Source organism: Xyrauchen texanus, chromosome 8, assembly GCF_025860055.1.
Source record: "Xyrauchen texanus isolate HMW12.3.18 chromosome 8, RBS_HiC_50CHRs, whole genome shotgun sequence".
Taxonomy (NCBI): Eukaryota; Metazoa; Chordata; class Actinopteri; order Cypriniformes; family Catostomidae; genus Xyrauchen; species Xyrauchen texanus.
In genome coordinates, this window is record NC_068283.1 from 40,264,496 (window position 1) to 40,280,068 (window position 15,573).

At 37.7% G+C, this 15,573-nt stretch overlaps 1 protein-coding gene across 2 annotated transcripts in view; it reads left to right on the forward strand.

Annotated features, from left to right (window-relative positions):
• The window catches only part of LOC127647844 (choline transporter-like protein 2), a 28,485-nt gene extending 16,715 nt beyond the window's left edge, over positions 1–11,770 (forward strand). For both annotated transcript variants that reach the window (XM_052132335.1, XM_052132334.1), the window contains exons 12-22: positions 2,817–2,916; positions 3,011–3,103; positions 3,470–3,554; positions 3,941–4,203; positions 4,677–4,771; positions 5,296–5,399; positions 5,948–6,021; positions 6,103–6,173; positions 6,315–6,403; positions 8,816–8,900; positions 10,928–11,770. In XM_052132335.1, coding sequence (XP_051988295.1) covers positions 2,817–2,916; positions 3,011–3,103; positions 3,470–3,554; positions 3,941–4,203; positions 4,677–4,771; positions 5,296–5,399; positions 5,948–6,021; positions 6,103–6,173; positions 6,315–6,403; positions 8,816–8,900; positions 10,928–11,025 — 1,157 coding nt within the window. In that variant the 3' untranslated portion in view covers positions 11,026–11,770. The remainder of the gene's footprint in view (positions 1–2,816; positions 2,917–3,010; positions 3,104–3,469; positions 3,555–3,940; positions 4,204–4,676; positions 4,772–5,295; positions 5,400–5,947; positions 6,022–6,102; positions 6,174–6,314; positions 6,404–8,815; positions 8,901–10,927) is intronic.
• Positions 11,771–15,573: the final 3,803 nt, after the last annotated feature.

Consider the following 15,573-nt stretch of genomic DNA (forward strand, 5'->3'; position numbering starts at 1 on the left):
TGTGTTTATAAATAAAGCGTGGCGTTTAGAGCCCCAGTGAGCAAGCCGCAGGCGACTGTGGCAAGGAACACAAAACTACATAAGATGTTGGTTAAGGGAGAAAAATAAACTTGGGAGAAACCAGACTCACTGTGGGGGCCAGTTCCCCTCTGGCTAACATCATGAATATAATGCCAATGTTACTTGTGTATAGTGCAAGTCATGGTTTAAAATGATTAAACTAAGTAAGTGTTAAGGGCCAGTGTTTAAACAAAGATTTTGTATGAAATGTAAGATTATTGACTAATGTCCATCCTGGATTAACTGCAGAAGTTCGCATGGATGCATTGTCATTTGTTAGTTGGCTGATGAAGGCTATTGTTGGAAATTAATTGATAGTCTATGTATTCCATTATAAGAGCGTAGTGCATCAATAGACAAAGGCGATGCAGGCAAAGATCAAGGAGGTGCATCACAGTTCAAACGGAATTACATTTCGGTGAGGTTTGTTGGGGTCAATCCTAAATACAAGGTTCAGGCAGTGGCATATGAAGTATCCCATGTTTTATGGTCAGCGTTGTCATCAGTTCATCCTCTGAAGTTCATAGACTGAAGTGATGTCTGTCTGGCACCGGCTGCAGTTAGTCGTCATAACTCAGTGACATCTAGCAGTGGAGTCCGACACCAAGCAGAACTGGAGCTGGATCTGGCCGGCTCTGGTAACCTTGGGATGTGAATCCCGAGGATAAGACAGGGAAACAAATAGAATAATATTAGGATGGATGCCATTAAATTTATTGCAGAGTTATAGATTATGAGAATTGTTTCTGGTTCCGGCAGACTTAACTAAAGCAGCCTAATTGTGTGTTGGAGGATATATTAGGTGTATGCCTGGCTAAATAGATGAGTCTTTAGTCTAGACTTAAACTGAGTGAGTGTGTCTGAGTCCCGAACCAAGTTAGGGAGATTATTCCATAGTTTTGGAGCCAAATAAGAAAAGGATCTACCTCCTATTGTGGATTTTGATATTCTAGGAACTATTAACAGGCCAGAATTTTGCGATCTTAATGAACGTGTTGGAATATAGCGTGGTAGAAGATCACTTAAGGACTGCGGAGCTAGACCATTCAAAGCTTTGTACGTAGTTAACAGAATTTAAAAACTAATATGGAATTTAACAGGTATTCGATGTAACGATGATAAAATGGGGCTAATATGATCATATTTCTTTGTTATAGTCATCACTCTGGCTGCTACATTTTGAACTAATTGAAGTTTATGTATTGATCTTGCTGGACATCCTCCCAGTAATGCATTACAATAATCTAGTCTTGAGGTCATGAATTCGTTTTTCAGCATCAGCAACAGAGAGAATGTCGTAACTTATCAATATATCTGAGGTGGAAAAATGCTGTTCTACAAACATTGGTAATTTGATTTTCAAAGGACAGATTGGTATCAAATATAACACCCAAGTTCTTCACTGTAGAGGATGATGTAACAGTACATCCATTGAGAGTTAAATTATATTTTAGTGGCTTTTTTTTAGAGATTTGTGGTCCAATAATTATTACCTCTGTTTTGTCAGAATTGAGTGGAAGGAAATTTCTGGCCATCCAATCTTTGATTTCATTTATACCCTCTGTTAGTTTGGAGAATTGTGAAATATAGAAATATAAAGTTGGGTATCATCGGCATAACAGTGGAAACTTATTCCACAATTCCTGATAATATCTCCCAGGGGAAGCATATATAAGGAGAAAAGCAGAGGCCCTAAAACTGATCCCTCTGGCACTCCATCCTAAATTTTACAATTCCCCATTTACACAGACCAAGTGGTAGCACTTTGTTAAATAGGACCTAAACCATGCTAATGCAGGTCCACAAATGCAAACATAATTCTCTAGCCTATTCAAGAGAATGTTATGATCTATCATGTCCAAGTCAGCACTAAGATTTAAAAGCACTAGAAGAGAAATGCAGCCGCGATCAGATGATAAGACAATGGCAAGTCATTTGTAACTATGATAAATGCTCTCTCTGTACTGTGATGGGGCTTAAATCCTGACTGAAATTGTTCATATATATTATTTCTCTGTAGAAATAAATGTAGTTGGGAGAACACTACCTGTTCTAGTATTTTCGACTTAAATCTATAGTTAGCCAATTCTGCAGGATCAAACTGTGGCTTCTTAATAAGCAGTTTGATATCTGGCATTTTAAAGTTTCTTGGGACATGCCCTAAGGATAGTGAGGAGTTAATAATATTAAGAAGAGGTTCTGATATTACAGGGAATACCTCTTTTAAGAGCTTAGCTGGGATTGGATCTAACATACATGTTGTGGCTTTTGATGTTTTGATAAGTTTTGTTAGCTCTTCATGACCTATGACAGAGAAGGATTGATGTTGCACGTGAGGAAAATTAGGAGACGCTGTTTTCTGAGGTGCTGTGGCAGAGGATTGCATAATTCCAATTTTTTTCTGATGATTTCTATTTTATTGAAGTCATTACTATTGTACTGTCTATCCACAGTAAATACCATTTGAGAATATTCAAGTAAAACATCTGGGATAAATGTTCTTAATTGTTATGAAATCACAGTAATATCACAATTCTTTAAATCTTAATGGTGCTAAAATAGGCTTTGTTTTGCTCTGCAAAGGTTAAATGTGACCTGGACATGTTTCCAAGAATTCACATTCAAACTCTCAACTTGGCCACAAATAAAATATAGATTTTATGTTTTGCTGTGTGGTTGTAGATACGGTATTTTATAGCAATTTACTTGACATTTAAATGTATAAGTAATGAACTATATCATGTGTCTCTCTGCAGCCATCATCCTGGCTATCGTGGAGCTCATCATCATCCTCCTCCTCATCTTCCTCAGGAACAGAATCTGCATCGCTGTTGAGCTCGTGGAAGAGGCCAGCAGGTAGTTCTCATAGCAGTATATTTTCCTTATGAATCAGCAGTAAAGAGACTACCCCAACATAACCCTTAATGTCTTTGTATTTGACTTCTTTTAGAGCCATTGGATATGTGATGTCATCACTGTTCTACCCAATGTTTACCTTCTTTCTCCTGACTGTAGTCATTGCGTACTGGGCCGTCACTGCAGTGTATCCTTACTGAGGAAATAACAACCTCAAACAGACACTTTAAATAGTGTCAGCTAAGGTCACATCTGGTCTTTCACTTGATAGACTGTTTATACAATTATTTTAGAATACTTCAGCTTTAGCAAAACCAGATGAAACCAAAACAACTAAATGGGCTAGTGTGATGCTCATCCTCACTTTCAAAGGTTTAGCATCAAAGCCATCATCTAGAAATGTGATTTAAATTTCAATATTATGGGTTATAGCTTAATTTTACACCAGAGAATCCTGGTAACCTGGTAAAAAGTATAAATTAAATTATTTAAGATATTTAAGATATATTCTGCATTGATCACACCAGTGATTGCCCTTAATTGCCCTGATCAGCTTTCTCTCTACATCCAGTGAGCCTGTGTATAAAGTTTTCAACGAAACCGATTGTTCTCATTCCAGAGAAACCTGTAAACCTGAGGTATGTATACAAGTTTGGGACCAACATAAGAAGACATTTAAAAAAAATGGAAAGAGCAGCCGTATTCACACATACTATAAGTCCCTCTCTAAAACTTTTGTAAATTGTTTGAGGAACCTTTGATGCAAAATAATTATTAGGTTCAGGAGAGGACAGTTGTTTTCTTCCAAATAGACAGAAAGCTACTGAACCATGTCTGGGACAGAAATGTTCATAAATGGCCCAATGGTGAGAAACATGGAGGCCTTAGACTGAACATTTTAAGCTATGACGTTCCCTAAGATTGGATCTTTGTGATTATGATATGCATTAATGTAGCCGTAACGTACTATTACTTAGTTTTACACTCCCAAATGGAATGATCCCCGTTTCTTCTGTCCCTGCAGAACTACACGCTTTCTGAAATGAAGCGAGACTGCCCGCAGTCGGAGTGCCTGTTTGTTTTCTATGGTGGGGAAACGGCCTATCACAAGTACCTGATCTTCTTCCAATTCTACAACGTCTTCTTGTTCTTCTGGTGTGCCAACTTTGTGACCGCTCTGGGTCAGATGACTCTGGCTGGAGCCTTCGCGTCTTACTACTGGGCTTTTAAGAAACCCGATGACATACCTGCCTTCCCACTGAGTGCCGCTCTGGGCAGATCCCTCAGGTATAGAACCAGATATACAGCTCTGGAATAAATTACGAGACCACTCCAAATGTTCAGTTTCTCTGGATTTACTATTTACTATTTACTATTGTCCCTGTAATAAGTGCTCTGTAAGTCACTTTGGATAAAAGTGTCTGCCAAATGCATAAATGTAAATAATACATGAGTTTTAACAGAAGAATTAATATAAGGGCTTTTATAAAATTATAAGCTCCACATTTCTGCCTTTTTTAAACCCTCCAAAAATTAGCCTCATTCACTTCAGTTGTAAGTTCTTAACTTTGTTTTTGGAAACTGAGGTACAGTACAAAAAAAGTTTTTTTTTGTTGTAATCAATATTAGGTCACAAATTCTGTCGATTGAGCTTAACTTGTATTGAACCCAAAATATTCATTTTAATATTTGGATCTTCAAAATATTTGTTGTTCGTGTCCCAAAGACCATTATTTGAAATGCATTTTTTCCCTGTGCAGGTATCACACGGGCTCTCTGGCGTTTGGTTCTCTCCTCCTTGCCATTGTACAGATTATCAGGGTTCTGCTGGAGTATCTTGACCACAAACTCAAGGGTAAGAGAACACATTTTAATTAGTGGTTGATGGTGGATTTTGCAGATACTGATAACTAAATTGGTAGAAAGGGACAATAACCAATAAATCGGCTGATAGTTTATAAAATGGAAGTCTTTCCTTACCATGAAGGCCACATTGTGAGGAATTGTTTTATTTCACCTTTAAAGGCAGAACCAAGCTGTTTTAACCATAGAATCCTACAGAAATAATAATAATAATAATAAAAAAAAACATCTATCGGCATAGATTTTTGCAGATTACGATAGTTCCAAAAAGCAAATCTGGGCACCGATTAATCTCTAAAAACCGATTTATTGGTTTAACTCTAATTTCAATAAAGCATATTCACTATGTTTTTACACGGCTCTCTAGGACTCTTGATACTTGCTTTGCATCTGAATTTCATTTGTGATGACCGGCAGACTGTACATAACCCTTACATATCTCACACTGTCCATGATGATCTATTTGATCACTCCTGTGAATGCTCAGTTGTCTTTTGCTTTATTTTGTGTCTACAGCCGCAGAGAATAAATTTGCCAAGTTCTTGTTGTGCTGTCTGAAGTGCTGCTTCTGGTGTCTGGAGAAGTTCATCAAGTTCATTAACAGGAACGCCTACATTATGGTACGTGCTCATTCACGACAACTCTGAATGTAAAACAAAAGCCCTTAAAACTCAACTGATCACCAGCAAACGGAAAGAGACATGGGGTAGATGGTTTTTGGAGGCATTTATGTAGTTTTGGTGAACAATACTGAATTACAGAGTACAAATAACATGAAATGGTCATGAAAACCACCCCGAAATGAACGGCTAAATTAAATCAATGCACCTATCCTTATGATCTCAAGGCTTTGATGTCTGGCTGCGTTGCCTTGACAACCAGTTCCCTTTAAGATTAGATATTGACAAATTAGGTTTGAAAGTTTTCTTCTGTCCAGAACAACAACAACAACAACAACAACAACAAAAAGATTCATGCAACTGTACGAACTAAAATTTCAATGCCTGAATGAGTTTCAGTGGAAGTCGCACCCCTTTGCAATTCATGGCATGGCCCACACTTTGTAAAAACCTGCTTTATGATATAAACCATATAGATGTCTCTTTACAACATCTGCAGAATAAAATAAGATGTATTGTTCTATGAGTGAGTGTCTTCTCTCACACAGGTGGCCATATACGGTAAGAACTTCTGCAGGTCTGCACGAGATGCCTTCTTTCTCCTGATGAGAAATGTAGTGAGGTGGGTGAAACACTGGCACTGCAGTAAACAAGACAATATTTGCTTGATTATATCATAACATCTTTTAAACTCTTCTCACAGGGTGGTAGTCCTGGATAAGGTCACCGATTTTATCTTATTCCTCGGAAAACTCCTCGTTGTGGGTCTTGTGGGTAAGTGCGTGTTGCTGCTTTAGACTGGAGAGAATTCAATATTTGAAGTACGGTTATTTACATTAGACATATGGAGACATTTCACCATGAATACATCGAGCTGAAGATCTTTCTGATCTCATTCCCTCTCTTTTTCTCCAGGTATATTCGCTTTCTTCTTCTTCTCTGGACATACAAATGCATTTAAGGGCACTGCACCAAGTCTCCATTATTACTGGGTCCCTATTTTGGTAGGTGAATAAGTGTGACTGGTTAAATTTAAACAGAATCAATGGTTTGTTAAAATACTTTTGTCTCAGGTGTCGGCTCGCGTGCTCTTCTGGACTCATACCCCCGGTCTTTTACATTGCAAGAGCAACATTTTATCAGTTGAGCTACTGTGCAATTTGATCACACTCAAGATTATAAATGTAGTTGGATAATTCAATGCCGATGTTATTATGTATCATCTTACAACCCCAATTCCAAAAAAGTATGAAAAATGCTAATAAAAACAAAAAGGAGTGATTTGTAAATTATATTGAAAGCACTACAACTACAGATCACATGATGTTTTACCTTGTGAATATTTTTTATATTTTTTAATTTTTTTAAAATGTACAATAATTTCTAATCAGATGATTGCAACACTTTCAAAAAAGTTGGACAGTTGTGTTTTTACCACTGTGAAACGTCATAATTTGTTCTAATAACACTTATTAAGCATTTGGGCACTGAAAGCACAAGTCTGTTAGGTTTAGAAAGATGAATTTTCCCCCGTTCATCCATTATATGCAGGTCTTTAGCAGCACAATTGTACAAATTCTTCGTTGCCGTATTGTGCGCTCCATAATGTGCCACACATTCTCTATTGGAGATGGTCAGGACTATAGGCTGGCCAATCTAGCACCTGCACTCTCTGCTCACACAGCCATGCACCTGTAATCCAGCCAGTATATGGTTTGAAGTTTCGGATGTCCCTGGAAATGACGGTGCTGGATAGCAGTATATGTTGCTCCAAAATTTGTACATATCTGTCTGCACTCATGGTCTCCTCATAGATGTGCGACACACCCCTGGCCCATACAGACACTGGCTTTTGGACCTGATGCTAATAACATCTTGGATGGCCCTTTTCTTCTTTGGTGACCGCAGTGTTTTTCAAAGACTTTTTGAAATGTGGACTCATCAGACCGAAAAACACAGTTACTCTGTCCTACTTTCCATCTAAGATGAAACCGAGCCCAGAGAGTTCGGCAGCGCTTCTGGACAGTGTTGATGTACGGCTTCTGCTTTGCATAGTATAGTCTTAACTTGTATCTGTGGATGCAGCAGCGAGTGATGTTGACTAACAAAGATTTACTAAAGTAATCCCAAGCCCATGTTCATGATATCCATTACAGATAAATGACGGTTTTTAAGACAGTGACGTCTGAGGAACCAGAAGTGGTTTTCGTCTGGCCTTTCACGCACCGAGATTTGACCAGATTCCCTGAATCTTTTAACTATATTGTGCACTGTAGAGGGTGAAATGCCCAAAATCCTTCCAATTTGTCTTTGGGGAACATTGTTCTCAAAGTCCTGGATTATTTATTGAAGCATCTGTTGGCAAATTGACAAGTCTCAAATGATCCTTGCTCTTGAAGGACTTGGCTGTTTTTGGAGGCTAAAGTATTTACCAAGTCTTTTAAAGCCTGTATACAGTATTTCACCAGATTAGGTTTAGTGAGGAATAAGGTTTATTATTACTCACAAGATATGAAGTTGGGAGATACAGTATGTACTGATGGGGCACATTTCCATATAGTCGCATTTTTCTTTGTATATCCTCGCTTTAACTTAGAACACTTGATTATCTAATCAAAATATAAAGATATTCATTGAAGTGAGGATAAAAATAGATGAATATTGTCAATGATGAAAGATTTAGATGCAGAAAATCCCCACGAGGTGTCAGTGATGTTTTTATTTCACATCCAGAGACTGTTGTTACTGATACTGTTGAACCAAGCCATTCCAACAGTTGAATCCTAAAAAAAAAAGAAGAATTTGCCAAAAAAAGCAACTATCGGTACCAATTAATTTATGCTTTACAACTTTATTCTGATATTGCCATTAACATACAATAGATCAAATAATCCTAGCTGGTACATTTTTGCTTTGTAGTTGCTTTAATCTGCCATTGAGACGCATGAATACTACAGTACTTGTCTTTTTCTTTCTCCCCAATTTGGAATGCCCAATTCCCAATGTGCTTTAAGTCCTCTTGGTGGCGTAGTGACTCGCCTCAATCCAGGTGACGGAGGCCGAATCTCAGTTGCCTCACATGGCTTGTTAAGCGTGTTACCGCGGAGACGTTGCGCGTGTGGAGGGTTCGCGCATTTCTCCGCAGCATCCACACATATCTCGCCACGTGCCCCACCGAGAGTGAGAACCACATTATAGTGACCACAAAGAGGTTACCCCATGTGACTCTAACCTCCCTAGCAACCGGGCCAATTTGGTTGCTTTGGAGACCTGGCTGGAGTCACTCAGCACGCCCTGGATTCGAACTTGTGACTCCAGGAGTGGTAGTCAGTGTCAATACTCGCTGAGCTACCCAGGCTTGTCTTAAAATTAGCTGACAGTGTGTAATTGTCTTGATATTGCATTCTTTCTTTCAGACGGTGTTAGTGGGGTCCTACCTCATTGCCCACGGGTTCTTCAGCGTTTACGCCATGTGCGTGGACACACTCTTCCTCTGCTTCGGTGAGTACTTGGCATTAATACGTGCATAAAAAATATCAAGCCAGCTCGGTTTGTTCTCATTAAGCCTCTTATGGCGCTTAAACTGATCATTTGCACTGCGTTTCAATTATATATTCTGGTTTGAGGTGTTTCTAATCTATGGTACTTGCATAACTATTTCAAGGTGTCTTTATGGGACTGGAAATCTTTCCTCTCTTGTAATAACCTGATTCTTTCTTTTTCTCTCTCTTTTGAATGTTATTTCTTTTTCTGTTGTTCCCCCCTTTGGTTTTTCTACCCACTCCATCATGTTCAACATCTGTTGCTCATAATCTAAATGTCACACCCCAGATTTTTTTATCATACACTTCACAAAACATCTAACCACTCAAAAACACACTCTTGCACTTCACACTGTTAAACACACTAACACGACACAAAGGTGAAGACCTTGAGCGTAACGACGGCTCTTCGGAGCGGCCGTATTACATGACCGCAGCGCTCAACAGCATTCTGACGAAGGACCTGGATGACGGCGCGGCTTGAAGCCCTGCTTCACTTGATGAGACGATCCAGCTGGCGGCTCCGAACAAAGCAGGACGATGATTTTAGAACCAGTAATGCTGCTGAAAATGTTCTACGATGTGGTATAACCTCACATTGGAAATGGATTAGTCTCAAGTTTACGTAGTCATAAATGCTAATTAGTTATCATGGATAAGTAGTATGAGTTTCAGTTGTCAGTTCTGTCAGATGTCTTTTTGTGCAACGTGTCAAGTGTCTTCTATCGAGTGTGTTTACATGCACACAGGGGTTAAACTGGGATTTTGGAGATAGGGGGGGCTCTTAAATCGTGTAGTGATTCTGGTGTCCTAGGCGCGATGTGACATGTCTTTTGACATGACTATTATTATTAATTAGCATATTCAATTTGTAAAAAAATAAATGAGTTTACTGTAGCTCCATAGTGCCGATACTACAGAGTCGTTTGACAGTGCCTCTCCTGAGTGTGTAGATAATATGAAGCGATGGCCCGTGGTTGGTTACATTGATATCATTAATTACTTTGAGTTGTTATGACAGCCAACATCTGCACAAGTTGAGGATTATCTCGTTTTTACTCTTAATACTTCAAACATTTCTTGTTCCCCATCTGCAACACACGTTTTGGTAGTTTTTACATTGCTTCTTATGGAGACCGGAGCCAAAAAACATTTCAGCGGCAACCAGAATCATCATGGTGTGTCCCAGTGGTCGCTCAAGAAAAAGATTGTGCATGTAAACACGCTCCGTGTCTGTCAATCCATAGTTTATCCAGCTGCTCTGCCACTGTTGTTTTTGCTCGTCATGGATTAAACATCCAAGCCTCAGTAATGCTGCCTTTAAATCTAATGCTGCACTTTTAAACCTGTAAGCCATGTCTTCTTATTGCACTTTAAAATTGGTTGAATCTTGATTTCAAACAAACAAACAAACAAACACCTTATTACCTTGAGGTTTATAGGTTCTATAATGGTGTGCTCCTATCTACTGTAGCTCTCTTTATTTATGGCTCTTTACTCCATTCTTATGGGTGCTTCTGTGCTAATCTATCCAGTAAACGTCTTTTTTATCTTTAATAAATACTGTGCAAGCGCTGACATTTGTTGTGTAGGTCTGCCGTGTTGTGTCTAGCACATTATTTAAAATCTCAGAATGTTTCTTGTTACTTTTCTTTATTCTGTTCCACCCAAAAAAAGGACAAATCTGTCAATATTTACTCATCTTCATGTATATTCAATCCCAAGCTACTTTCCTCTCTTCTGTGGAACACTAAAGGAGATGTTTGGCAAAGTCACCACTCGCTTTCGTTGCTTTTTTCCTTTAATGAAAGTGAATGGTGACTGAGGTTATAACATCTCTCTTTTTCCACAGAAGAAAGAAAAGTGCTTGGAACAGCATGGGTGAACTGTACAGTTTTGGATGATCTGTAACTTCATCTAAAGCATAGGCCAAATAATTCAATGTGTATGTTCCTCAACACTTCTCACATTCTCCATTTATCACAGTGGAGGACCTGGAGAGAAATGACGGCAGCCCAGAACGACCCTATCTGATGTCTGACAACCTTCTCAATGTTTTGAAGAAGAAGAACCAGGCCAACTAGTAGTTACGGCTCCTTACTGGCGATCAGGGTTGCTGTATGTATGTACCTGTGACACCTCAGTAGTTACAGTGTTAAACTGAAAGTGCCTTAAACTTGTGCCTTTTCTCAACATGCCTTAAAGCCAGAGACTATTGTGTATATATCAACTGATGAGATTCTTTGAAAATGGTTGACCACTGAATCTCAGCCATATAAAATGCAGAAACTCTAGCAGATCCATTACTTTTACAACAGTGGGGGGGGGTGCACCTCGAGTTTCAGAGGTCAGATGTGTTATTTCAATGCGTTTTGTTATTCCTGCTAAACATTTTAAAGCCACTTTAAAGACTATAACTGTCAGGAAGTGTTTCGTCGTAAGTGCTCTGATTTGCATGTTGCTGTTTGACATGTATTTCATAGTGTTTATAGTTGTTACAGTTTTCATTAAAACAGCAGTTTTTGATTGGGATTATTGCTGGAATTTTCGAACAACATTTTCAAATTGTTTTCTTTGTCATGCCAGTTAATATTTAAGTTTGGCTGTTTTTATAAGAGATGATTAACAATTGAAGTTTTAATTCAGTGTAAGACATCATATGTAATCATTTTCTGATCCTGAACACCAGATGCATGATGTGTCTGTTTCTTTGTATATTTGTTAAGAGCTTCTTGTGTTACAGAAGCCACGATATAGCACATGTTTGAAGAGTTTTGTTGCATATGTTTGTGCCTCAGTACATGATAAATAAAGAATTTTATACTTTAATATTGTGTAAATAGTGTTTAGTGTATGACTTTGGTGAACTAGAGTGCTGTCTGTCTGCACTATCGGTCTTTCTGTCTGCACAATCTGTCTATGTCTATCTTTCTGTCTGTCTGCACTGCCCATCTGCTCTATTTGTCGGTCTATCTTTCTGCACAATCTGTCTGTCTGTATCTTTATGTCTGCCCTATCTGTCTATGTCTGTATCTTTCTGTCTGTCTGCCGTATCTGTCTATGTCTATCTTTCTGCGCACTCTGTCTGTCTGTCTGCACTATCTGTCTGTCTGTATCTGTATGTCTGTATCTGTCTGTCTGTCTGCACTATCTGTCTGTCTGTATCTTTCTGTCTGTCTGTATCTTTCAGTCTGTCTGTATCTTTCAGTCTGCACTGTCTGTCTGTCTGCACTTTCTGTCTGTCTGTATCTTTCTGTCTGCATTTTCTGTCTGTCTGTATCTTTCTGTCTGCACTTTCTGTCTGTCTGTCTGCACTGTCTGTCTGCATCTTTCAGTCTGCACTTTCTGTCTGTCTGTCTGCATCTTTCAGTCTGCGCTTTCTGTCTGTCTGTCTGTATCTTTCAGTCTGCACTTTCTGTCTGTCTGTCTGTATCTTTCTGTCTGCACTTTCTGTCTGTCTGTCTGTCTGTATCTTTCTGTCTGTCTGTCTGCATCTTTCAGTCTGCACTGTATCTTTCTGTCTGTCTGTCTGCATCTTTCTGTCTCCACTATCTGTCTATGTCTATCTTTTTGTCTGTTTATCTGTCTGTCTATCTTTCTGCACTATCTGTCAATGTCTTTCTGTTTGTCTGCAATATCTGTCTGTCTGCCCTATCTGTCAATGTCTATCTTTTTGTTTGTTTATCTGTCTGTCAGTACTATCTGCCTTCTCTGTCTATCTATTTCTCTGTATGTTTATCTGTCTGTCTGCACATCTATCTGTCTGTGTTTGTATTTCTGTCTGTCAGTGCTCTGTCTGCAATTGTATCCGTCTGTCTGTCTTTCTCTCTTACAGTTTACCTGTCTGTCTGTCTGTCTTTCTCTCTTACAGTTTACCTGTCTGTCTGTCTGTCTACCTTTGTCTATATTTCTGTCTGCACTTTTTATCTTTCTGTCTGTTTATTTGTGTATCTGTCTATCTGTGTTTGTCTGACTTCAACGTGATCCACTAGGTGGCACTCTTAACAAAGAACAGAATTTACTGTTTATTTTAGAAGATTGTATTAAGGCAGAACTGAATTGAAACAAATCTATGGCTGTGACTAATTAACCGGTGTATTTAATACACAGTACTGTGCAAAAGTTTTAGGCACTTGTGAAAAATGTTGCATAGTGAGGATTTCTTAAAAAATAATGACAAATAGTTTTCATTTATCACTTAATGTCATACAAAGTCCAGTAAACATAAAAAGCTAAATCAATATTCGGTGTGACCACCTTTACCTTTAAAACAGCCCCAATTCTTCTAGATACACCTGGACACAGTTTGTCTTGGTTGTTGGCAGATAGGATGATACAAGCTGCTTGGAGAATTCGTCCCAGTTCTTCTATCTATTCTCAATTGCTTCTGTCACTTTAATGTAATCTCAGACTGACCCGATGTTCAGTGGGGGTCTCTGTGGGGAACATGACATCTGTTGAAGGGCTCCCTGTTCTTCTATTCTAATCTTTTCTATTTGCAAAAATAATGTTTGTGAGTCTAACATTTATATTCCCTATTGACACACTAAAGCTGAAGATATAAAAACTCTCTCAAGATAAATGCTTTTGTGAAGCATCTCATGTGCCGAAGACTTTTGCACCGTACTGTAAATATATGTATAATGGAAGAATATAAGAAAAATAGAAAATCTACATTGTCAAATGATCCTCATTGGGATGTTTTGGGTTAGTACAAGTTGAGATCAATGAACAGAATCTGTGGCATGTTGTGGATTATGCTGTTGATTTGTTAAAACAAGAAAAATGACATGTACAGTGATGCACTCACATTGGAAGTCTATGTGCCAAGACATTACGTAGGATAAAAAAAAATGTAAAGCTTGATTTCTTTATTAAATCACAGGTATTAATATATTTCAATAGCAAAATGTGTTATTTGAGCTATAACGTTTTCTAAACGGTCCCTTTAAAATTCATTTGTGTCATAATAACCCGTGTAATGTTTAAAGTTTAGTAGCTATATTCTTGAAACATACAGTGGATACAGTACAATACCTTGCCCTGTAGACTTTCATTGCAAGTGCATTACTTTAGATGCATTTTTACAAATTTAAAAGTATTTTCGTGATCATTGTGAAGTCCTGCCATAAATAACCAGTGTGACCAAAAGATACAAAAAATAAACTATTGGGTAACACTGTTTTCAAAGTGACTGAAATCCCTCAACAATACAGAGGCACAACTCCAACAATGGCTCTCCATGGGCTAGGGGGTGTCCAGGGGTAGCCGTGGCCACCGTGGCCCTAAGCCTGGCCACCCCATTGGCCACCCCACTCGCAATTGCTGTTTTAGTCATTTTTTTGGTCATTTTTTGCCACAATGGAGTTCTTTAGAGGTGAAATCATCTCTGTACAAATGCACACCAAGGTCGCAACACCTCTCCGTCCCATGTGTCATTGTATCCACTCAACCCCCCGCACTGCCCGAACATTTCTGTGCCACCACAGACTGATCGCTTGCCCCTGCCTGGCCACCCCTTTGAAAAACTCCTGGCACTGCCTTTGTGTTTTATCTAATATCTTAACTTCTGAGATATCAATACAAGAAAGCCGGCCAGCCCTCATGTTAAAGAAGCACACATGCCTCCACTAATGCATGAAATATTATTTGGCATGTAACAGCACGATCAGATGATCAGCAGTGATGACGGTAACTGTGTCACAGATCCCATGGGACACCCACACACACACAGCTCCTGGCCTTCCTTGTGCACCAAGCAGAAAACCCTTCTCTCAGGCTGTTCATTCTGAACTTAAAGTAGACCAGGATGGAAAAAACTCAAAACAAGTTAACGGCGATGGTTCTCAACTAATGGGTTTCCACCCCAGAATAGATTGCAGTTCTGACTGGGTCACAGAAAAGCAGGGAAACAATTGTGCTAAATGCTAGTTATAATATTATTAAATTATAAATAAAAGTAGTTTTTATTATTATTAGCAGTTAGCATTGTTTTCCATTGTTATTTAAATGTATTATTATTATTATAAATATTATGATTTCCCTTTTTTTCCTGCTATTAAATATATTTTATTAGAATGTATAATAAATCAAATAAAACATTTGTAAAAATAAATATGTATGAATTTTTTGGTTATATTTATTATTTCTATAATGAATTTGAATTTAGCATTGTTTTCCCTACTGTTATTGATCATTATTATTTTGTTCACCTAGTTTGATGTTTTTACGTTTTTGCCATTTTTATGCTGAATTAAAATAATAATTATATATATATATATAATTATTATTATATTATAATTATATTATTATTGTTATTATTAATCATTTTTAATAAAAATAAAATAACAAAATAACAGGGAAAACAATTCTATATGAAAATAATAATAATAATAATTATACAGTAAACAACAGAAGTGTAAAATCACTTCTAAATGCAAATAAAATAAAATAAACACGTTATATATATATATATATATATATATATATATATATATATATAAATTAACAGCATGGAAAAACAATTCTCACTACAAATAATAATAATAATAATAATATACCGAAATAACAGAATAAAAAGAAATCTTTTTAAATCCAAATAATAATAATAATTATTATAATTATTGTAAAAA